The following is a 23,826-nucleotide window of genomic DNA, read 5'->3' as shown; positions in this document are numbered from 1 at the left end:
ACTGAAAATCCCGTCATTATCTCCTCCCTCCATGTTGACGGAAAGTCAGGTGAAGTTTCCACAAAACATTTCTGGAGCTTCACATTAAAACAGCGTCGCAGCGTTCTGCTCAACAACTGACAGTAAACGAAGAGTCTTTGCATGAAGGTGAGCTGCGACTAATGATTACTTTTATTATCAATTCATTTAGTCAGTAATCAACAGTTTTATGTTGTTTTTAAAACAAGTCGGTTGTTTCGCAGAACGCTGCAACTTCTGACTGAATAATGAGTTTATATTTTTGTGTGAACTGTTCCTTTAAGAAGTCTTGACACTTTTGCTTGAGAAACACCTGAACGATTCATTTTCTTCCAATCGACTGATCGATTAGTCGACTCATCGTTGCAGCTCGAGTACAGAGTTCAGAATTTACACCTGAAATGTAATAGATTACATTATAGAGTATCTGTGCAGTGGTGCTACAGGTTGACTCTCTCTCTCTCTCTCTCTCTCTCTCTGTCTCTCTTGTGTCACCGCCCACTCTGTTTCCCACATTAATATGCAGCAGTGTGTGTGTGTGTGTGTGTGTGTGTGTGTGTGTGTGTGTGTGTGTGTGTGTTATATGTGATCATCTCAGCCTCCTCAGTCCGCTGATTAAACCCCTCCAGCAGCACAGGAGAGTCTCTCCTCTGCACATCACCAAACATTACGCCATCCTCCGGCGGGGCTTCTTCTTCTTCTTCTTCTTCTTCTTCTTCTTCTTCTTCTCTTCTCCTCTCCTCCTCTTCTTCTGTTTCTTTTCTCTTTTTTTGCAGCGCTCTGCACACTCACTCACATTTTGTGCATCTGCTGCTGGTGGGAGGACGTCGGCTCTGACTGCAGCGCATTGCGATGCAGGAGAGGCAGAAATAAGGATGTCTGTGTGAGCTGCACGCCTGAAGCAGCAGCAGCAGCAGCAGCAGTGCAGGGAAGGAAGGAAGACAGGAGGGAAGGAAGGAAAGAAGAGAGGAAGGAGGTGCTGCTGGTGCTGGTGGAGGAGTCTCTGCGCACACACCTCTGGACGCTGCTGCCGAAAGAGGGCCGAGGTGCCTCTCTGCAGAGGGATACCGTCTCGATACGTGACTCCGAGCCCAAATCTGCCCTGGCTGTGGATCTGAGAGGGGAGGGGAGGGGGGAGAGAAGCAGCGAGGCACCCCGCCCGTCTCTCCTCATTTGGACTGCAGGGATAACGACCTAAAGCGGTGATATACCCCCGGACCAGGATCAGGAGCGGGATCGGGAGCAGGAGGCAGCGCTGTCACCGTCTCCACCTCTGCGCCAAAGGTAAGCCGAGCGCAGCGCCCGGACCTGCCGGGGGAGCGCAGCGTAGGTGCGCTCATGATGATGAAGATGATGATGATGCTGCTGGAAGAATCTGTCATTAAAGCACCGCAGCAGCAGCGGCAGCGGCAGCAGCAGCGTGTCATGCGGGTCCTGCGGGTCGTGTTGAGCCTCTGGTGCTGTTTTCTGCACCGTGTTGCGATTGATCGATTTTCATGCGCGCGTCTTGTGGAGAGAGAGAAAAAAAAAGGGACGCATAGAAATAAAATGACGTAGGGAATTCCCACAGTAATCCAATAGCGCGCGACGACACCTGCACAATCCGCCTGTGCGGGTCCCTGTGGCCTGCTCGCTCACGTGCGCGGCCTCGGCAGGTCGACTCGGAATGATTAAAGTTGGAGACAAACTGTTATGTAACGTGATTTCGCTGACGTGATTTGAGCCATGAGCAGGGGGTTACCTTCACGTCCCCGCCGCGCGGAGCGTGCACGGCCTCTGTGTTTACACTCAGCGTCACCCTGCTGCGCTCATCAGTCATATGTGGCTGCTGCTCTAATGCAATCAGAAGATCCTGCAGTGTCTCTGAGATCTGCTACTTCTTTGCTTTTTTTTTTTTGTGCAAGCGTGCAGAGCTTTCTCCAAAATATGAGCCATGAACAGAAAACGTGTCACCCGAGCCCGACTGGGACCAGCAGAAAGAGAGTTTAGTTGGATTCTTGTTCGTGCAGATCATCACAAATAAAACAGATTTCCTCACTTGACAGAATTCGACACAACCTGAGACTGTTTGGTTCTGACAGCCTGGTTCTGCAGCTGTGACCGGATATCTGATGATGAGTGCAGGTGGAGGAGCTTTTAAAAGGATTGGAGGGTGAGAGAGAAAATCAGGGAATCCAAAGTATCCTCCTCCTCCTGGGCTCAGAGAGTGATGTTCAGGATATGAAATGCAAGAAAATTGTGAAAAATGCTCCCAGAGCCCAAAGCGACGTCTTCAGGTGGCTCCTTTTGTCAAACCAACAGTCAGAAACCCAAATAATCTTTATTAACTGTCACAGATCTTCACATTTAAGAAGCTGGGACCTGCAGAAAGATTGATACTTTGGTCGAAAAATGACTGAAACGATTAATCGATTATAAAGATTGTTCGATCAGCTCATCAGTTTAAAGACTAGTAGCTGCAGCTCTACTTGCTAGACCCCTCAACTAAAGGAGACGTTCACCCAAATATGATTGAGGTGTCAGAGTTTTTGTAGGTTTGGAGGGTGAGAGAGAAATCAGGGAATCCAAAATATTCTCCTCCTGTGCTCAGCGGTCTCGCTTACGATTGATCTTCGCGATACAAAATGCAAGAAAATTGGGAAAAATCCTCCCAGAGTCCGAAGCAAGCTGCTGCTTTTGTCCGGCCGACAGTCAAAAACAGAAAAACCCCTCATTTACTGTCAGACACGACGAAGAAAAACAACACATCTTCACATTTAAGAAGCTGGAACCTGCGAAAAAGTTTGACGATTAATCGATTATAAAGAAAGTTCGATCGACTCGTCAATTTAAAGACTCGCAGTTGCAGCTCTACTGGCTAGACTCCTGAATTAAAGGCACAGTCTGCTCAAAAATAAAAAAATGTACACTTTATCTTCACCCTCATGCCGATGAAAAGTCGAGTGAGGTTCGTTGTCTCCAAAACATTTCTGGAGGAGCTCAGAACTTGTTTTAAACGCAGCTAGCGGTCTGGACCGGGTGCTTGGGTGTGTGTATGTGTACACTGCTAGCACAGGAGCTAGTGGATCAGAGCCTGGGCTAGCTGGTTAGCGTGCTAACTTCAGGAGCTATCTGTGCAGCAATAAAGTCTTACATATTGCACCTTTAAAGGAAATCTGTTGGAAGAAGTCCTCTTTGACTCCACCATCATATGCACTGCTGCCTTCACCTCGTCTCAGACTACAGTGATCAGAGTGGAGGGTCACTGTGAGAATCCATCAGTGTCTCCTGACATGAAGAGCAGACGTCCTCCAGTCGACCTGACGGTGACTTGATGTGTTTGATGTGTTCGACTGCTGAGGAATTAACTTTTGTGACTTTCTGAAGCTCCTGCGTCTCACACAGGTGTTCTCATGTAGTTTACCTGATGAGACCTCGTCGCTGAACTCTCTCCAGCCCCTCTCTACAGTAGTTACACCTCTTAGAGCTCGGCAGCTGGTCTTTATCATAACTTACTCACTTGAAAACACACGTGAGGAGTGACAGCCTGGACCACAGCAGACAGTCTGACTCGTCATAATGAGTGCAGGTGTGTTTAATAACACTAACAGTCAAGTCCCAGAAAGATCTGCCCAAAAAAATATCATATATTTTCTCTATTTGCACCTTTAAAGGAGACATATCATGCTTTTAATTTGTTTCCTTTCCTTCAGTGTGTTCTCTCCCACAGAAAACACTGCTCCTGAACACCTCGTCAGTAGTCCCGCCTTTAAAGCCCCCCTCCAGTGTCTTCTGGTATTTTTATGATATTTCATATTTTTCTGAGTCCTTTCCTGAACCAGACTGTTCGCCAGATGAGCTGAGCAGAGAGGAGAGTTCGTCAGAGAAGTCGTCTACTGGCTGTAAATGTACGGCACATGTTACAGTTGGACCCCGAACAAACTCTGCAGCTCCTCAGGACACAAGAAGACCTTCTGTTTGAGTGACAGCTGTAAACGTTCACGCTGCTGCTCCATGCTAATGTCGATGCTATCGCTAATCCACGCTCGTGTTGTTGATAGTCTGGTTGCGATGGTAATAACTACATACGACTGTTAACTACACCTCCGTTCTGATAGAGAAACAACCGTTAGACTGGATGACAAACTGACTGGAGGTGGGGCTTTAATTCTGTGACTTTGTGACATCACACTGCGTCACCATGGCACACATTTGCATAATTTATGCCTACAGCTAGTCTGGCAGGTAAGAGTTGATTTAGCGCAGCTGCTCGGTTGTTGTTAGCGGTGCTGGCTCAGGCGTGTGTGAGCTGACCAATCAGAGAAGACTGGGTATTCAGGAGGGAGGGGCCTTAAAGAGACAGGAGCTAAAACAGAGCGAGAAAAAAAATATTTTTTGAGCATTAAATCATGTAAACCTGTTTTATTATAACCCAGATATAAATGATGAACCTGAAAAAGAGCTGAATGTCTCCTTTAAAAACCTCTTTTGTTAGATTTTTAAAGAAAACATTTATATTCCTTAAAGTAATATATCAAAATTATTATTTGCTATCAGTACTGAAATTAAGAAATGATATCCACATTGTAGTATTATAAAACGTCACTTAATTCACCCTTCATTCATCAGCACTCACTCTGCTTTAAAGGGAGTCGTGGAGTGTGTTACTAGACTGTAATTTTACTGTAATGATGTGAGAAAGAGTCTAATTATCAGCTCAGAGGCCTGATTGACTCAGGTGACTTTGAGAGGTCCCTCCGACTTTACAGGCTGCGAAGCGTTTATTAGAAACTGAATCAGCCAATGAGTCAGGAGTTAAAACGGGACAGAGGGAGCAGTGATGTCACCGTCTGCTCCGTGCAGAGGTCATTATTATTAATCCATCATTAACCCGTTATCACCCCGGCGTCCCCTCAGGTCGTTTTAAGGTTGGTAGAATCGTTTTATTCCACACTGACTGACTGACTGACTGCTGACTGTCTGACTGACTGACTGACTGTCTGACTGTCTGCTGTGTAGCTGGGTGTTTCATTCTAGATATTTTCTGGCTTTATTTGATTTACATTTCCCCAATTTCAGCCTATTTTTAGAAACTTTGTGGTCTCCTCTTCAGTGTGGGTTTGTTCGACGTGTGCTCGCTGCACAATCTAAATTTATAATGACTGACCGCTCGGTCGTTGCTCCAGATATGACCGATGATTCTTTCAGGAGCAGTTCACCCCAAAAATGAAAATTCAGTCATTATCCACTCATCCTCATTATGGAAAGCAGAGATGGAGCAGATAAAAAAACTTTCAACTAAACACAACTTTCGTCTTTAGCTCTCTACATCTGAACACAAATATCTGAACTTTCTCCTCCTCACACTTTCAAAACGGGCTCGTTACTTTAGTTTGATGCATTTGAGGGAAATTATGGATTATTTTAATTTGGCGTCATCAGTGCACATCACGCACGGCAGACGTAGCGATGAAAAGGTGTGTTAGCGTTTTAAAACAAGTCTCCATCTACTTCAGTTGTTTAGGAGAACGCTGCGACGCTGTTTTGCTGCGAAGCTCCAGAAATGTTTTGTGGACTACGAAACTTCACCTGACTTTGCATCAGCATGAGGGTGAGGAGACAGTGACTGAATTTTCGATATTGGGTGAACTGTTCCTTTAATGATGAGTGAAATATTTTGTTTTTGTGGCTGCACCGTCCCATCAAATGTGAATATTCTAGAGGAGAGCTGTTTCTAGATAAAAAAATATATATTTAAAGGTGCAATATGAAAGAATTTAAGTCCGAAACATTAAAAAATTAATGTTAGCATACTAACCAGCTAACCCTGGTTTGTCCTGGTCCAAAACAAACCCGTGCTAGTGGCATCTTCACTGAGCTAACTAGCTAATGGTAGCTACTGTTAGCAGCGTTTAGTGCTAACTCTGGTGAGATGCTGCCCGCTATTTGTTCTAATTACACAGGTTGCAAATTCTTACATATTACACCTTTAAATAAATATGATATAGATCTCAGTTTATGCATTTTTTTTATTTAAAACGTGTAGGATCCCTAATTAGTTTTTTATTTTCACTATCCAATAACGGCGGGCAGAGTCCCAGACCCCCGCTGTTAAGTTTCAGTCTTTGGAGAAAGTTCAGGCGCAGCTGTCGATGTTTTAATCCATCATTTGATTTTCATTTCCCCCAAATTCATCTTCATTTGCTATTTTTGGAAACTTTGCGGTCTCCGCTTGAGCTTAATATACCAGAGTGTGGGTTTGTACGACGTGTGCTCGCTGCACAATCTAAATTTATAATGACTGACCGCTCAGTCACTGCTCCAGATACGACTGAGGAGAAAGAAGAGTCCGTCCGTACGCTTTAGTTCGTGTCAGTGTACAGTTTTTATGCCTTTTATGAATCCATACACAGCCCGCACTGCCGTTTATAGAAAGGTCAGCGCTCTAAACTCAGAGAGGCCGATATCAATCAGTCTTACAGCGTAAATGCCATTTTGGACTCGGCGAGGCCCGTCATTGGGGGATACCTCCCGAGCAGTGACTCATCCCAGACATGTACACCCAGGGCGATGTGTTAGGAGAAATACCCCGAGCGAGACGCGGCTGCACTCTTTCTGGTGAAGTGGGAACGCCGTGGCTGCAGCCCTGTGGCCTCCGTTCTCTCTGAATGACTCACGACGCTGCAGTGAGTCGTCGTCAGGTGGAGATCTTCAGCCTTCACCCGCCTTCCTAATGCTGCTGGTGTTCAGGGAGGACGTAGCTGGTGAAGAAGAAGAAGAAGAAGAAGAAGAAGAAGAAGAAGAAAGTGTTTTCATCTTCTGAGTCAGAGATTCTGTCAGAGTGTGTTTTAATGCTTCTTTGTGCTGGTTGTGTGTTTTTGTTCTTAACTTTATGTGTCAGTGAGGCTCAGTAAGACCTCAGTGCCAGTGTGTGTGTGTGTGTGTGTGTGTGTGTGTGTGTGTTTGTGTGTGTGCCAGCTCCCCAAGGTGCCCGTTCTGTCAGGCTGTAAAGTGCAGCAGTCACCTCCACGGGGGCACAAAGGGGTGCCTGTGCTGACACTGACACACACACACACACACACACACACAGCCAGAAAAGGGAAGGTGAGGAGGAGGAGGAGGAGGAGGAGGAGGAGGAGGAGGAGGAATCCCTGTACTGACGTCACAGCATCTCACAGTACAAACAAAAAGGGTTGAGACTAAAAACGAGCGGCACACTTTCAGCTCTGTGACGAAGCAGTTTCCAGCTGATCCGAGAGGATTTTTGAAGCATTAACTTACCTGAAGAAGGGCGAGAATTTTCTCAACGCATACAGGAAACCCATTTATCAGTGGGATCACAGCAGCTGCGACCTGTGACTCCCATCAACATCTTGACCCGTTTGTGGTCCAGTTTGGCATCACAGCCAATCGCCATCTTTGTTTTTTGTTTCCAGCCAGATGGGACCACATTTGGACGAGAGGTTAGAGGAGGGGAGGATATCCTGATTGGATCTGATTGAGAACCAGAGGAAACGTCGTGCACGCGTGAGTACAAAGAGTCGTGTCAGAAAAAACGCTTTGGATGGTCGGTCGGGACGGTCGCCACCCCAAACTGCCTTTCAAGGCGGGAATCTGGCGCCGATTTTGAGCAAAAATCTTTAACTCACAATGTCTTTGTCACCTTTCACTATAATGTTGTTGTAGTTACCGTCTCTGGCAGCTTATATAGAACAAAAATCACCAAATTTAATGAGGAAAAATCACCTTAATGGTCAGACCTCCCCTGGAAAACAGCATCCCACTCCGTGAGTGAGAGCCAGACAGCGTCCGCTATTCACTGATGGTGATTATGTGATGACATTTAGAGCAGAAAACTTCTTTGTCACTTTCCAGGATGCATGATGGGTCAGGATCTCAATCACAACACTTTATAACGAGCTCCGTATGATAATAAACAGCCGGCGGAGACATTTACAGAGATTTACAGGTGGAACTCAACGTTATGATGTGAACAGCGCCGCCTCTTTTGGCTGCTTACTTCAGTGTGAACAAACAGAGGCGGTGTAGAGGCGATATTGCAGAATCTGTGTCTGAAAAGAGACTCAAAAATCTACTTTTCTTACAAGTAGGACCTTTAAGGTGAGGGTTAGGTTAGGATAAGTCTCCAGGAAATGAATGTAAGCCTTTGTAACGTCCCTGAAAGTGACATGAATCAATATTTTGATGTGTTGGCAGATCTCGGTATGAGGTGTGACAGGACGTGTAGAGCCGTAACGCTACGATGGAGCCTGTCAGTCCTGACTTCTTCAGCCTCTGCTTTCATAAAACACACCTGTCACACAGAAAGGCGTCGTTGTTATTGTCCCAAACACCTGGAAGTCCTCTCTGCCCTCCTCTTCTAGGAAGAAGAAACGCTTTGTTACAGCAACAATCGAGCACATTCTGCCGCTCCATCAGATCCTCTGCTGCAGATGTGCCTCTCTTTAGTATTCACCTCACAGCGGTGCAGAGTACAAAGTATTTGGTGCCTCATAACAGAACGCTGCTCGAATGACAGGAGTCAAATTTAACATCCTCCCGGAGAGTTTCATTTTTTGGGTATTCTCATATAACACCTTGTTTATCTGTGTCCACTTCCTGAGAATCAATCAGTAATCCCCTCAGCAGGTCAGAGCAGAGCGGAGAGGAGCGGTGGAGTCGGGATTATAAAGGGAAATGCAGTCTTTTAGAGGAATAAAAAAAAAAAGGAGCGAGTCCAGATTGTTGGGCGCCCTCTCCTGAGGTCATGTTTTGGTGTGTGCTTGCTGTGTGGAGCTGGTAGACAGACTCCTCATCCCCTCTGCTCTGAGTGCAGCCGCCGCCGCGTCTCCCACTCCACATCAGGGTTAGACAATGCCTGGCGAACATGAGGGAGGAGGAGGGGAGGGTGGACGCTGCTTGGACCACAGGAACACTTACATAACGACTCAGCAGTTACATATACACTTATTTTTGTTTCTTCTTCTGCTTGTTTGTGGACGCTGCCCCTCCCTGCTGCCGCCGCTGCTGCTGCTGCTACATGACAGCGTATGAGGCACACGTGAGCAGGATTTACGTATTCCTGCATCTGTGATGAAGGTTTTATTCTGTCATAAATCCCTGTATGCAGTGCATGCACGCATGTGTGTGTGTGTGTGTGTGTGTGTGTGATGGGGCCGCGCTCTGGTAATCTTGTCGACTCAGGAGCGTCCAGGCTTTCCCCATGTCAAATGCAGCAGATCTTATTTCAATATCAGGCCCCGAGTTATTTGGAAACACAGCCGATCCACATACATCAGCCCGGAGGTTCATTTCTGTGCAGTCAGTTCAAAATGCAAAGTGAATTGATTGTGAAGCTCAGGGGTCGTATATACGGTAAATTAGACGACACGTTTCATGTAAGTTACTGCGTGTGAATCGCTTTTTAAAATTATTTATATCACACGATCAGCCTGTTAGCTCTCTGCGTAGAGGATAATGACAAATCAGCCTGCAGAGAAAGAGCGCAGAGGGAACATGGATGATATTAACTGACCATGACAGCAGGATTTTGCACTTTTTGTCACTTTGATGGACGATGCAGAGAAAGTTGTGAGCGTGTGCAGCGAAGGAAAGTAAATTAGCAAAGTACAGAACAGAGATGACGACCGAAGTATACATTAAGGACGTCATATGTATTAAAATACGACTAGATCTTTGTCATATGTTTCGTTGAGTTGTGTACTTACATGATCCCAAATGTTTCCAACAATGTTCAAACCAGAGAAATCCACAAGTTTACTCGACGTAACAGTGCGTTTAGTTTGGTCGCCTGTTGCTGTAACTTTCAGGATAGACAAGTCGGCAAAGACACTAAAAGTGACGTGAATTAAACTTTAAAAATGACCTCAGCTGTGACTAGAGACTCTGGTTCTCCCCCTCCTTTTTTCCCTCTCCTCTCCGAAACGCTATATTCAGGAAGTAAAGTTGATCACTGCTGCAGTCAGGTTGATAAACAGGAGTGAAGATAAATCCACTTTTTAGTCCCAAAAGTTAAAAAATAGTCTCTGAGCTCTCCTCCCGTTGGTAAACAGCTCGTCTCTGATGTACCTCCGGGTGTTTATTCCTCCAAAAGGTCTGACTCTGCATCCAACTCTCTCCTCCAGAGCTGACCACATTTAAAGCAGCGGTTTCCAAACTATGACTGAAGATGTTGAGACCAGAGGCAAAGATACAGCGTGAGGTGAAATAGATAGATGGACACGAGGTTAGTCATTGTAGTTTAGTTCACTTACAAACACAACAGGTGTGGCAGGAGCAGCAGTGGCACACAGCTCAGAGGCAGTTAAGGTAAAAAAAAATTGCACTCGTTGTTGGAGTCATAGTTTGGTCAAATCTCAACACACAGACATAATACACATATTTTTAGATTTAGTGTGATCGACACTTTACTACGATATCACTATCTTTCATGTTCATCTCAAGTAAACGTCAGTAAATCTGCTCCGAAGTCATAGAAGGAAGACGCTTCTTACAACTGCAGAACTTGGCAGAGAATTATCACATTTTTAGGTTTTAATCACTATCAACGTAATCTAGCGATAGTTATCTGTACATCCATGGATATATTGCAAAAAGGAACTGATAATAGTTAATTCGGCATACTTTTAATGGTTAAAAATGTAAACAAATATATCAACATGGTTCAAGTTGAAAAGAAGTCCCTGCAAATGAATACAGATTAAACAGATTTCTTGCTCTGGGCAGCGGCAGGCTAGCTGCTTTTCCGTTTCCAGTCTTTATGCTAAGCTACGCTAACTAGCTGTCCGTGTTAGCGTCATATTCACCGTGCTGATACCAGAGAGGTATTGATCTCTCAGTGTGTTTTCCAAAACGTTGAACTACTCTTTTACATCCACACGTCATTTGAAGTGGAGTGACGTTTAGCTTGTGGGGTTTTCAGTTTCTCTTATTTAAAAGGCTATTAGCTTCACAAGCCGAATGTTTTTATTAAATACAGTGATGCGTACAGTGCAGACCACACACTGAGACCTGCAGAGGAAGCATCAGTGAACAGCTCAGCTTTTGAGACGTACACTCACTTAAAATGCCAAAGATATCAGGGCTTAGCTCAGACTGCAGCCCACATGGTTTTCCAGTGACTGCACCAGGCGCATATTAGCTGAATATTACCAAAGCTATTCACCGACGGGGGAAGAAAGAAAAAAAAAAAAAAAAAAGACTCGTCTAAAAACCAGCTGCCTTTGGCGAGATTCTGGAGTCACATGTCGTCCTTCCTTTAAAAACAAAATGGCTCTGGTGGAGACTCTGACTGCACTCTCCAGACTGTTTCCTAAACTGGCATTTGCTGATTGAAGAGCTTCCTGTGAGGCAGATACAGCTGCCTGTCTCCTTTCTCTGTTTGTACAGAGGCGGCCTATACTGACAGAAACCATAGAAACACAGTGCAGAGATGTGTGTGTGTGTGTGTGTGTGTGTGTGTGTGTGTGTGTGTGTGTGTGTGTGTGTGTGTGTGTGAGTGAGGATGATTTAAAGATTTCTTTTTCCAGTGGTCACGTAGAGATAATGGATTTCAAATTAGATGATTTCACTCCACTCGGAAGGTCTGTTTGTACCACCGGGAGGAACGTACACGCTCTCATTAAGTGTTTCATTAATCATTCAAAGAAGTAAATGTTGTGTTTACTCCTCACCGATCCGACACTATGAACTAATAAATATAACTCAAATAAAGATAAAAGGAGTCGCGCTTGGCTCTCATCCATTTCCTCTGTCATTAGAAGGCTTGTCGGAGCAGAGAGGATGGAGTGAAATGCTTCTGCCGGGTTATTTGTGTTGGTGACAGGTTCTTTGACAGCAAACAACCCCCCTGGTGACTAATGCTTGTTCAGTCATTTGTTGATTGCGACTCCCGGCATGCAATCATTGCTTTTGTTGTGCAGAAGCAGTTTTGTGACTTACTGTTTTCTCTCTCTTCTTTCTGCGTCTTTAGGTTTCCTATCCGTTGAATCGCATGAAACCAGAGTTGCAGATATCGTGACTGTTGTTGGATCTTCTACTTCGAGAGCTCTGATATAATGCGGGAGTCAAAAGGGACTGTAACGGGAGCCTCGACACATTATTTTTAAGGCGACCCAACTCTCACTGTTCAAACATGAGGATTAAAGTTGACTCAACAGGGATAAAACCATAAAATGCGTCAACACTTCGAGGACCAGTCCAATCCTTAAGAAGCTCCTTCTCATCAGCTGTTAGTTGGCTCCTCACTGAACATCCAACATGCGTCCTTCCCTCGCCACAGCGGTCCTCCCGCCCAGGACCCGCTCCCACAACCCACCCAACCTCGCAGTCGGGGGCCGGGAACACCTTTCAGCTCCACGAAGGCGCAGCCCCCACCTCCGGCACACCCTCAGCCCGGAGAACCTGCGCACCCTAGCGGAGAGAGGCGGCGCTGCCGTCGATACCGTCTCAGTCGTCAGCAGTCCGATCGGGCTTCCGAGGGCGAACAGCGACACAGACCTGGTGACCTCACAGAGCCGGTCGTCGCTGACGGCGTCCACTCTGGAGTACACGCTGAACCGCGGCCAGAACCTCGTCATATCCTGGGACATCAAGGAGGAAGTGGATGCTACCGACTGGATCGGGCTGTACCACATTGGTGAGATGATAATTTTTACAGATGTAGCTGCTTTTGATTTGCTTGAACTCTTCTGAGGGAGGTCAAAGTCAGATCTCAAGTCAGTCAACACTAGTGTCAAGTCCTCGAGGACAGGTCCAAGTCAACTCACAGGTCTTCACAAGTGGCCTGAATGCTGAAAATGCATCCACACAGATTTATCTTAAAGCTGTGATAGTGTTCATTGCATAACTGAACCCTATGCATGGTCCTAATAATAAATATGCAAGGTATGCAGCTATTCAAGGTCTGCCTGTTGCTACGCTAATGATTTTTTAATGCTCTGGTTTTAATAGGTCAGAACTTAAGACTGCCTTCAAAAGCTCCTACGGCAATTTTGCAGGTTCATTACATGTCACGCTGTGTCAGATGGGTCTAATAAAATCATAGTTGCATTAAATGCTGTCAGATGTATGGATACTACCATACTTCATCCACATCTGATAGTGTTGAAAGTGCTGAAGCTATAAAAAACAGATCTAAAATCAGATTTTAAACCAAGGCTGCGCAGATATTAAAATTGTTTATTATCATAATTAAAAATCCTGGACTGTTTTTCCTTCTTATTGTTTTTTCTCATTCTAGTATTGTATCAAAGTTTGAAATCCTGGTATCATGACATCCTTAGTCTCATAATGTGTCCACTAATAAAATCTAAATTTTGGTGCATGTCACAATCAGATTGTGCAACAAATGCTGAGTGAATTAAAGAGTAGTGAGACAAGAATTAGCTAGCTAGCATGCTATGTCCTAACTATGTTCAGTGGTTGTCTGGTCTTAATGGGTTGTATCTGGGTTTTTCTTTTGGTTAACTTGATACACAAACTGTCGTTGGTGTAGCTGACGCAGCGGCTTGTGAGCTGTAGTCTCCCCGGTAAACACACCAACATCTTTGCCTGTAGAAACATCAGTGTCTCTGGACACCTGGCCTGTCTGCTCTGCCCAACCTAGAGTCACTCTGGCAGCAAAGAGTTGCTGAAAGGAGCAGCAGCAGACCGGGAAGGAGCCTGAAGAGGTCGGTTTGTTTACTGGGGGGAGACTACAGCTTATAAACCACCGAGTTTATAGTTTGAGTCAAGCATAGAGAACGCAACCAGCAGAGGCAACCAATCGTAGGCGGAGAAGGGCGGGTCTTGCAAGAAAACAAGAGGGATCCATAATAATGCCTTACGGTGTGATCTAAGAATAACATTTTGGATTCATGACCAAAACTTTCACCATGTTCTGTAACGATTGGCAGCAGGTCTGATTGATAGCAACTCAAATGCTATAAAAAGAAGGGATGCTTCATGACGTTTTTGCACAAACATGATCAGAATCAGCAGAAGAAAAAGAAACAAAAGACAATTCTGATTATTTTCTTGGTCTCAGTTCCTCTATAACGTTATTTTTGCTTTCCCCCCCAAAATCATTTTTGCTGAGGTATTAAGGAAACTTGCCGACATCCTGAGCTGCCTCGACCCCACCTGTCCTCAAAGCTTTTCAGCTGATCCCAGTGTTTTGTGATTGGGAGCTGAGAATAGCTGGTAGAGTCTTGTGTGCAGGAGCTTCCAACTCTGAGTCAATACTGCAACAGGAGCTGAGACTTTACACAGGACTGGAGGCTGACTCGACATGTAACAGCTCTGCCTCGGTGTACAATAACATACACACCATCACAAAGCCTGCACGTGCTCGGTGGTCTCCAATAATGTAAGCTAGTCCTGCTTAGAGACAGGAATTTGACAGGGAGGAAATACTTTGACCCGAGTGCTGAAGAAGGCTATCAGGCTCAAAGTGTCCATCGTGGTGAAAAGTAATACAGGAGTGATAGTGAACAACCAGCGCGTTCCTGTGGTGTACTCTCCATATTCATTAAGACAGATGAGGATCTACTACAGACTCTGCTTTTAGAAGTTTAGTCTTTGTGTTTGTTTGTTTTGCCGTTGACATTTTAACCCACAGTGGTTCAGAGCTTGTGGGAAACAGTGCTCATTAAAAGCCACAAAAGCAGAAATATTTAAAGGGCACTCCAGCAGTTTTAAACATAAAGGTCATTTGAGTCATCACGAGGAGCAGCGCTCAGCCTGTAAAAACAGCTGTATCATGTCTTCTGTGGCTCCGGAGGAGCTTTGTCAATGTCATGTTTGAGCCTGGAGACTAAACATTTTTCACAGAGAGCTTTTGTTACAAACTGTGGGCATGGGGTTTGAAAGATGTTGGTGTTCACCAGGCAGGGAGGGTCAAACAAAATGATACTACTGGTGGCATTATGGAAAATGTAAAGTCCAGTGTTTTTGGAGCTCAACTCATAGAAAAGTCTAAAAGTTTGGACACCTCGATAGAGTTGGGCGATGTCTGCCAAATTGGCATATGATGATATCCTCAGTCAGCAACCTCCAGCTGTCTCACCCAACCAAGAAAACTGTCTCCACCAACCACATGTCTGTAACTAATCTGTGTTCAGCCTCAGATGCTGGAAACAAAGTTAGCTGGTTAAATAAACCGAGGAAGCTCACTAACAGCGGTTTGCAGAAAAGAAACACTGCCACCAATGTAACCGAGCGTCTTGGTTTCATCTAACAGAGCTGGTTTTAAAGAAAATAATTACCCAGACTTGGAGACATTTGCATGTTAAGCAGCACCAAACTTATTTTCATTTTCTCTACCACAGTCACAAACAACAACAAGGGTTGGTACAGGGCTCAGTAGTCGATGACTGATGGACGATCATCGGCCCAACCCACATCTGGACCTTTTGGTTTAGATGATTCTTTATTGGTCCCTTAACAGTCTTTAAACCAATGGAGTAAACCTTTAAATAAACACAATTATTAGATTGTTGTTTTTTTTAATTGATCGTCCTCATGTAGACGTGTGGAGTGAACCACACCACATATTGGCAGATAAATACATAGTTTATTTGAAGTCTTGATTTGAAGTTCTGGTTTTACTTCAGCTCTCTATAATGCCGTTTGAGTTTATCTATGGAGCATCTATCTGCACAAGGATGAGATTAGTCATTTGACAGGAATTCAGCTATTTACACCTGATTGTTTCACAGATCCATCTGGAAAGGATCCATTACAAACTGTTTGGAAAAGGTCAGGTACTTTCGTAAAATACTTTGCAGATGACAGTATGATCTATCTGTCTATTACCGCCTGTGACGGGCTGACTTCAACTAATCAGATCAACGGTAGGAGAGCGCTACGGCCGGCAGAGCCAGTTAGTAGATCAAACTCTTACTGAAGTCAGTCAAGAGAAGAGTGAAGAAGATTATCTCGCTTGTTGAAACATCTAAACCACGACCGTAGCTGCCCGTAGCTCCTCACAGGATTCTGAGCGTGATCTCGTGAATCCAGCTGCCTCGTAAGGTAACTTTCATCAGGTCATGTAGCGTAAAGAGCGACCAACAGTGGCAGGAGGATGTGATTGATAAGTGGGTCAAACACAAGACATTCACCCATGAGATGCAGTTAGAGTCCTGTGGGAAACAAAAAGTCTACGCTGACTTGTTTTCAGACTTAAATGACTTATTATTTTCAGCTTGATTCAACATTTGGTCACATCTAGGCAACAAAAATACGTGATTTGGTTGAGGAAGTGATTATGGTTTGGGTACGAATAGCAGCTGCCTTTATCTAATTATGTTGATTTGAACCAGAGCTGCTAAATGCTTACCGCTACCACTGGGTTCAAAACATATTGTGAAAAATCTGCTGCTCCTGAAGAACATAATTAATGTTTTAAGAAAAGATCTCAATCTGCCGTCAGTTCTGGTTTTCCCCCGTCACGATGGGCACATAACATTATCCTGTGAAGTTTTACTCTGTACACCAGATAATTACCGGTTGACGCTCAGAGGAAAATTACAGCCTGTGAGCTGTTTATCACGATGTATTGTGTGAGTAATGGATAATGGATTTCTGAAAACAATGTTTGTCTTTGACTCGTGAGAGAGGTCAACCTGCAGCACAACAGACGGTCGTATTCAAGACGCTGCGAGGTTATTTTTCATTAAAGAATCTAATTTAACTTGCTGAGGAAACTATTAGTTTTACTTCCAATGACCTCCGGGACACAACTGGATTCAGTCGACAAACCAGATCCAAACCTGGTAGGTGAAGAGGAGTGCTGCGTGGGAGAAAGAGATAGTGTAAAGTGCTGGTGCCAGGCGGGGCGTCAGGTCACTTCATATCGATCATAAGGCTGCCAGGACTTCATTACCTGCTCCAGGGTCTTATACCCCAGAGGGGCTACCGCTTTCCTCGACTAAGCAGACATTCAATGATAAGCAACTCGCCCTCCCCTTCACACACACAGACACACACACACACACACACACATGCAGAGCGCACACTTCTCCCTGGACTCAGCTGAGTTTGGTGCTTCATTAATCTGTGTGTGAAAGTGCTACGACCAGCGGAATTCCCCCTCCCTGTTTTCAACTCACGGGAAGTTTGCTGTTTGTCCTTCTGCTTAGAGGTTGTAGAGGGGGGGGGAGGCTATTTTTGGGGACTGGATTTCACTGATTAAAGGCAAACTTGTGTTTTGGAAAAAGTGTCTGCAGACTAAACACGCTGAAAGGCGGAACAGATGCAGCTTTGTTGGAAGTTATTCATAGCGAGGAGCAGCGACGACGACCCCCGGAGCCCGAAGCGCCGTCGTGGCTTTCGGTTTTGAAATCAGGGTTGAATGTAAACACGGTAATCTGTCACACGTTAACTGACAGCTCTGTTTTTGTTCAGATGAAACCAGTCCGTCCAACGTGTGGGACTGTAAGAACCGAGGGGTGAATGGCACCCAGAAGGGTCAGATCGTCTGGAGGCTGGAGCCCGGGCCCTACTTTATGGAGCGTAAGTTGCCAAAATCTGATCCTAAATACTCAAATACTCAAATACTCACACTTTGTGTTGGCGTCCGACCCGAGCCGCCAGCCCAGAGCGTCTGTATTTGATGATCAGTTGTTCCACAGTATAATTTTCAGTTTTCTGGCCAACAATAGGCAGATAATCTCTGCACTGCTTCCACATCCCATAACTCTTTGCTGCTTCCTCTGCAGCCGAGACAAAGATCTGTTTCAAGTACTACCACGGAGTGAGCGGAGCGCTGAGAGCAACGACCCCCTGCATCACCGTGAAGAACCCTGCAGTCCTGGTCTGTTTGAATCGGTTTTATATTTAGACACTCACAGTCTCAGGTTCAGCTCCATCATTACGGTTAAAATTAGGCATCAGAGGTGAAAATTACACCAAAGAATTATAAATACTTTGGTTTATTTTTGGATTAGCTTTTCTATCCTGGATCTGAGACTCATTCATGCACAATTTCTTTGCTTAAAAGCCTTGTTGATTATCACATTAGACGTTTGTTTTTGTTGTGAGCGCACCAACATGCAGGGCCAAGTTTACTCCATTCAACTTGCTGGAAGTCGTTTTTTTGGACAGACATGAATATGAAACAAATGGCTGTCTGGAAATCTCTCTGGAAATGTGTAGAAGTCTTTGAGAAAATGATCAGCAGTCCTGTGAAGTAAACATAATGAAGCCTCGCTGTGGTTCAGGCAGGCACATAAATCAGAGTTTGCACACCCGGGTTTCATACCGTCCTGTTGATTGACGGCCAAATGCTCAATTTATCCCAACATATGGACCTCCTACTGTTAATCCCCAACATCCATTTGAATAATGTAACTCTCTCTGCTACTTCAGCGATGAGCAGTGCAGCTTTCAGTCCATTTAGTATTGTCGTCATCTGTCCTCTCTCAGGTGGAGGGGCTGGCGGAGCAGGTGGGCGTCGAACATCCACGAAAACTGATCAGCTTCACTCTGACAGGTGAGTTGGAATCACTTTCTTGAAGACAAAATTAAACATAACGGTCTCGTTCTCACAAGCCTGCTGTTGTTGATGCTTTCTTGCAGATCTACGCGCCACAGGCCTGAAGAAGGGAATGTTTTTCAACCCCGACCCGTACCTGAAGATGTCCATCCACCCAGGGAAGAGGAGCGTCTTCCCCATCTTCAGCCACCACGGACAGGAGCGACGGTCAGCCATCATCGCTAACACCACCAACCCCGTCTGGCATGGAGAGGTGACGACTACTGAAACACTACACAACGCACACACACTCTTTGAAACAGTGTATTAGCGGTACACGATTGAGAATGATTTGACTTCATGTGTTTTGCCTCTCTGCAGAAATACACGTTTGTCGCACTGATGACAGACATCCTGTACATCGAGGTGAAGGACAAGTTTGCAAAAAGTCGACCGATCATCAAACGCTTCCTCGGGCAGCTCACGATCCCTGTGCAGCGGCTTATAGAAAAAATACCAGGGTGGGTGGAAAACATACCGACATAAGTTCACACAGAGTGTACTTTATGGATCTACAGTCAGCTACAGCGTTTAGTTTGGTCAGAAGGACAGATTTCATGACTTTCGGAGCCCCTTAGCGTCAGAAATTATACGTTGTGCGATTAAATTTGAGGGTTTCTTTCTCGTTGTTTGTCCGTCCAGAATCCAGCCTGTGAGCTTCCCCCTGTGTCGACGCCTGCCGACTGAACACGTCAGCGGCCATTTGCAGTTCAAAGTGGAGCTCACCTCGACCGGGCCGGACGGTAAATCTGACTTTAAATTGTATTTCAAGTATTTGCCACAACTTGTTCCCTGACCACTAAATGTTCCCCGCCTGCTGTAGGTGCCTCTCCTGATTCGATCATTGGCATGTCGTCTTTGAACGGAGCTCCAGGGACTCCCTCCGATGATGAGGACCTTCCCCACCATCTTCCAGGAGTGGTCTCCTCGGGCCCGTCTCCTACTGGCTCCCAGGGCTCACAAAGCATGTGGGAGGGCGGCGCCACGGCCTTACCAGATAAGGAACTGCCTCTTGTTGGAGCTGAGGCCAGATTTGTTGGACCTCCAGGTTTGTCAGGTCATGAGATCCTCCAGAGATCACTCATGGAAGGCCTGGATGCTATTGAGGCCCCCAAAGGCCCGGGTGAAAGACCCCTGGGCGCGGCCTCACCTAAACTGCGCTCGAGCTTCCCCACACACACGAGGCTCAGCGCCATGTTGCACATCGATTCAGACGAGGACGAGGAGAGGTCCGGGGCCAATGACATCTCCCCGGTGCCGCTGTCACCGCTGTTGATGAATGGGGAACCTCCAGATGTCACAGAGGAAGAAGACCCGTTTCCTGAGCTGCAGCCGGAGCAGCTGGAGGCCTCGGTGCTGGAGGAGGAGCTCGAGGGGGCATGTGGTGGGACAGAAGACTTGCCCCCGGATGCAGAGGCGGTCCTGGGGATGGGGATGGGGGCAGGTCTGGACCTGGACGATATTGAGCCAGACGTCTTCTCTGAGGTGGAGGAGGCTCCTTTCACAGAGGCTGTGTCCCATACTGCTCCGCCAGAGGGTGGAGAGGTCCACGAGGAAGGTCGGGGGCCTCTCGAGGACCCGTCCTCCGAGATCGACACCTGCTCCATGGCAACAGCCCAGCAGACGGTCGTGTCATCGTCAGAGAGCTGTCCGATCACACTGACCACTGCTGTGGTGAGTTCACTGAGACTCAACTCTCTGGTTGTGTATCAGTCTAAAGCGTGTCTCTTTAAGGGCTGCAAATAAGGATTAATGTTATCAATCAGTCATCTGACAGAATTTTGTATAATAAATCAATTAATTGTCTGCAAGATAAAATCAGAAAAGGCAGGAACAGGATCGCTACAAACAAAGTTTCATTGTTTTCTTTTTATACAATGACAATAAAGTGTCTACTCTATAAGTAATATTTAGCAGGATATCTTTACTTTTACTCAAGTCTGACTTTAGGTTTTTTTTTTTACAACACAGTCGACAGGTTATTGGGTAAAATACAACTTGAAATGATGCTCTTTTTTTAGGTTTATTGTTTAAAATCTGCTGATTAAAAGCACCAAACAACCAGACAGCTGTGAGTTGATCACCTGCAGCACTGCCACTAATAAATATTACGATGAGCAGGCTGGTAAACACCATCATCCGCTCAGCTCGTCTGTTTCTGTTTTTGTCTTCTAATAATATTTTGCTGTGGTCAGATGTCATCGTACCGTTTCTTTACCGTCTCTGGCTGAACGTGCAGCCTCGGTCCACTCTGAGTGTCGTTACCGTCCCCACAGTGTACACACTGTACTGAGCAGCGGCCTCCGCTGGGTCCTAGCACCGGCTGCGTTCATGTGACACTGCATCATAAAAATGTACTGCAGCACCGTCGGTCCACGTTCACACAGGGCTGTTAAATAACATGTTCTGAAGCAGTCGGTCTTTTGGAGATAACGTGTACCAGTGAGACTCCTGAGTGACACCTGGTGTTCTGTGTTTCATCAGGTTCTGAGACAAACATTCTCAGACTGTTTCTTTTAGCTGTTACTCCTACGCACCAGCACATTTTTGCATGAAGTCCAAAGTTTCTCCGTTTTCTTTTGTTGCCGTGGTGACGGAGCCGATGCTCCTCACGCTGTGTTGACCGACTTCCTGTAATTCACACATACTTTGTAGCAGTAGGTGCGAATGTCTTTGCATATCAGTGTGTATGTGACCAACATCCTCACCTGTAACGATTATCACTCTGCAGGAAGCGGAGGAGGGAGCGGAGACGGCCATAGATCCGGGGGGAGACGTAGTGTCCCGCACTCCGCCGACCAATCAGGCCGTAGACGACGAAGGAGGCGGGCAAGGCTCCGGCGCCGAGGCTGAAGGAGAAGCTCCTCCGCCCATCGAGCAGGTGGAGTTGGAGGAGATGGGTGCGAGGAGGCTGAGCATGCAGGCTGCAGGGGGCGTGGCCGAAGAACAGGAAGGGGAGGGGGCAAAGCCACAGGAGGAGGCGGGGTCTGCCGATTCAGAGCAGGTCACCACGGAAACAGATGGAGAGGAAGGTAATCAGTGTTTGTCTGGGGACTTTTTTGTTTTTAAGTTTGACCATTTTCTCCACATTAAAACATTATTTTGGTCTTCTGTTGGTTTGCGGTGCTCAGGATCTCACGTTAACGGTCATCCTGTGCGTTCGCTCCCTTCAGTCCGTCACGACATCCACAGATACCAACGCGTGGACGAGCCGCTGCCTCCCAGTGAGTGTGTGTGTCTGCATGCACTGTACTGTCTGTCCAGTGTGTAGTCATCTGTGTGTAGCAGTGTGTCTGTGTTTGTTTGTGTGTCCGTGTCCTACTGATTGACCCGAACCAAAACCAGTGATGGAGAGTAACTAAGTACATTTACTCAAGTACTGTGATTTAATTAGTATTTCCATTTTGTTTTGCAGACGTTAGCATGCTAACACTCTCAACTATTATGGTTAACATAGTAAACATTAAACCTGCTAAACATGAGCATGAATTGAAGATGTTAGCATGCTTATTTTAGCATTTGGCTCCTAGCTTGTCTGTAGACTGTTAGCTGTGCTAATGAAGACAAAGACAAAGAACGCACAAATACATTTTATCCTAAAATAGATGATTAATAAAAGATTTCTTCTTGTAGACGAGTTCAGAAGTCTGGAGTCGTTTGTTTGTTCCCCCGAGGCGTTAATCACCTTCTGTCAATTATTGATCACCTCTCAGACTGGGAGGCTCGGATCGACAGCCATGGGAGGATCTTCTTCGTGGACCACGTGAACAGAACCACCACATGGCAGCGTCCCACCGGACCTCCGGCCCCGCAGGGCCTGACCCGCTCCAACTCCATCCAGCAGATGGAGCAACTCAACCGCAGGTCCGATTTACTGTTGTTTATTTGTCTGTTTTAACTTTATTTAAAAAGATGCCTCACTTATCACTTTAATTGACTTTCAGAGAAACTAGTTAAGTAAAAATTTGTATGAAAAAGACGACAATCGTTGCTAAAATAGTGTAAAATGTGCTTCCTCTTCACTAACTTCATCTTTACTGTGGGTCACAGGTACCAGAGCATCAGGAGGACGATAACCAACAGTGACCGGGCGGAGGAAGCGCCGGTCGACCTGCTCCCTGAACCAGAAAGTGATCTGATGCCTCACTCCATCTCTGGTTAGTGTCAATAGACCCAAAACTGACAAATTACAGGTTTCATTCACAGGAACAATTCAGTGACTCACCTCTCGAGGATGAGTCACCTCTTGAAATGCTTGTTTACACACACAGTCTTTTATATCACTGACACTGAATGCTTGATATGTCATTTAGAGTTGAGTTTTCATGAGATGAGCTGTTCTCATTAGTGTGACTGGTTGTTTTTCTTTGCAGAATACAGACGAGACAGTGCGGTCGCTCACTCCAGCGGGCGGTCGCGTCTCTCCCTGCTGCTCCAGTCGCCCAGCGCCAAGTTCCTGTGCAGCCCCGACTTCTTCACCGTGCTGCATTCAAACCCTGTCAGTACAAACAGCTTTCACCTCTGTTACACACTTCTGTCTACATACACACAGACATACACACTGTACTGTCCTCCATCTTGAGTGAATGAAAAATGAAAATACTGTCCTCTCGGTTGCTCTCGTCCCTTTCTGATGACATCACCTCTCTCCCCTCTCCACCCAGAGTGCCTACCGCATGTTTACGAGCAACACCTGCCTGAAGCACATGATCAGTAAGGTGCGTCGGGACGCTCATTACTTCGAGCGCTACCAGCACAACCGCGACCTCGTCACCTTCCTCAACATGTTCTCCAACAAGCAGCTGGAGCTTCCCCGGGGCTGGGAGATGAAGCACGACCACACTGGGAAGGTGTGTGTATGTGTGAACCCCTAACTTCTGACATTTGACCTGGGATTACCCCAAAACCTGAGCACACGTGTCCCCAGGACCGTGATCTCTGCTCAGTCTTTTTTATAATCTTTACTCTCAGTGTGAACGTCTGTTTCTGTCCCTGCTTGACTGTGTTTTTCCATCTCGATCCTCAGCCTTTCTTCGTGGATCACAACTGTCGCTCCACGACCTTCATTGACCCCCGGCTGCCCCTCCAGAGCTCTCGCTCCACCGGGCTGCTGGCCCACCGCCAGCACCTGAGCCGCCAGCGCAGCCACAGTGCCGGGGAGGTGAGAGACTAGCCGCCGCTGCACCACATGTCACCTGGAGTCAACTTGAAGCTAGCAGAGACACTGTAATGTTTAGAGAGGCCAGATTTAAAGGGAAAAAATGCTTCTGGAGATTCTGCACTGTGGACACAGG

The 23,826-nt window shown here is 46.1% G+C and overlaps 1 protein-coding gene across 1 annotated transcript in view; it reads left to right on the top strand.

Annotated features, from left to right (window-relative positions):
* The first annotated feature begins 924 nt into the window (after positions 1–924).
* The window catches only part of hecw2a (HECT, C2 and WW domain containing E3 ubiquitin protein ligase 2a), a 41,654-nt gene continuing 18,752 nt past the window's right edge, over positions 925–23,826 (top strand). Inside the window, exons 1-16 of the mRNA XM_073473660.1 lie at positions 925–1,302; positions 11,990–12,655; positions 17,404–17,511; positions 17,718–17,812; positions 18,424–18,490; positions 18,577–18,746; positions 18,854–18,993; positions 19,175–19,275; positions 19,356–20,206; positions 21,264–21,564; positions 21,664–21,756; positions 22,246–22,396; positions 22,583–22,689; positions 22,906–23,030; positions 23,197–23,382; positions 23,559–23,693. Of these exons, the coding sequence (XP_073329761.1) occupies positions 12,277–12,655; positions 17,404–17,511; positions 17,718–17,812; positions 18,424–18,490; positions 18,577–18,746; positions 18,854–18,993; positions 19,175–19,275; positions 19,356–20,206; positions 21,264–21,564; positions 21,664–21,756; positions 22,246–22,396; positions 22,583–22,689; positions 22,906–23,030; positions 23,197–23,382; positions 23,559–23,693 (3,009 nt within the window). The 5' untranslated portion in view covers positions 925–1,302; positions 11,990–12,276. The remainder of the gene's footprint in view (positions 1,303–11,989; positions 12,656–17,403; positions 17,512–17,717; positions 17,813–18,423; positions 18,491–18,576; positions 18,747–18,853; positions 18,994–19,174; positions 19,276–19,355; positions 20,207–21,263; positions 21,565–21,663; positions 21,757–22,245; positions 22,397–22,582; positions 22,690–22,905; positions 23,031–23,196; positions 23,383–23,558; positions 23,694–23,826) is intronic.

This window comes from Pagrus major, chromosome 9 (genome assembly GCF_040436345.1).
Source record: "Pagrus major chromosome 9, Pma_NU_1.0".
Lineage (NCBI taxonomy): Eukaryota > Metazoa > Chordata > Actinopteri > Spariformes > Sparidae > Pagrus > Pagrus major.
This window is presented reverse-complemented; position numbering and strand designations above follow the sequence as displayed.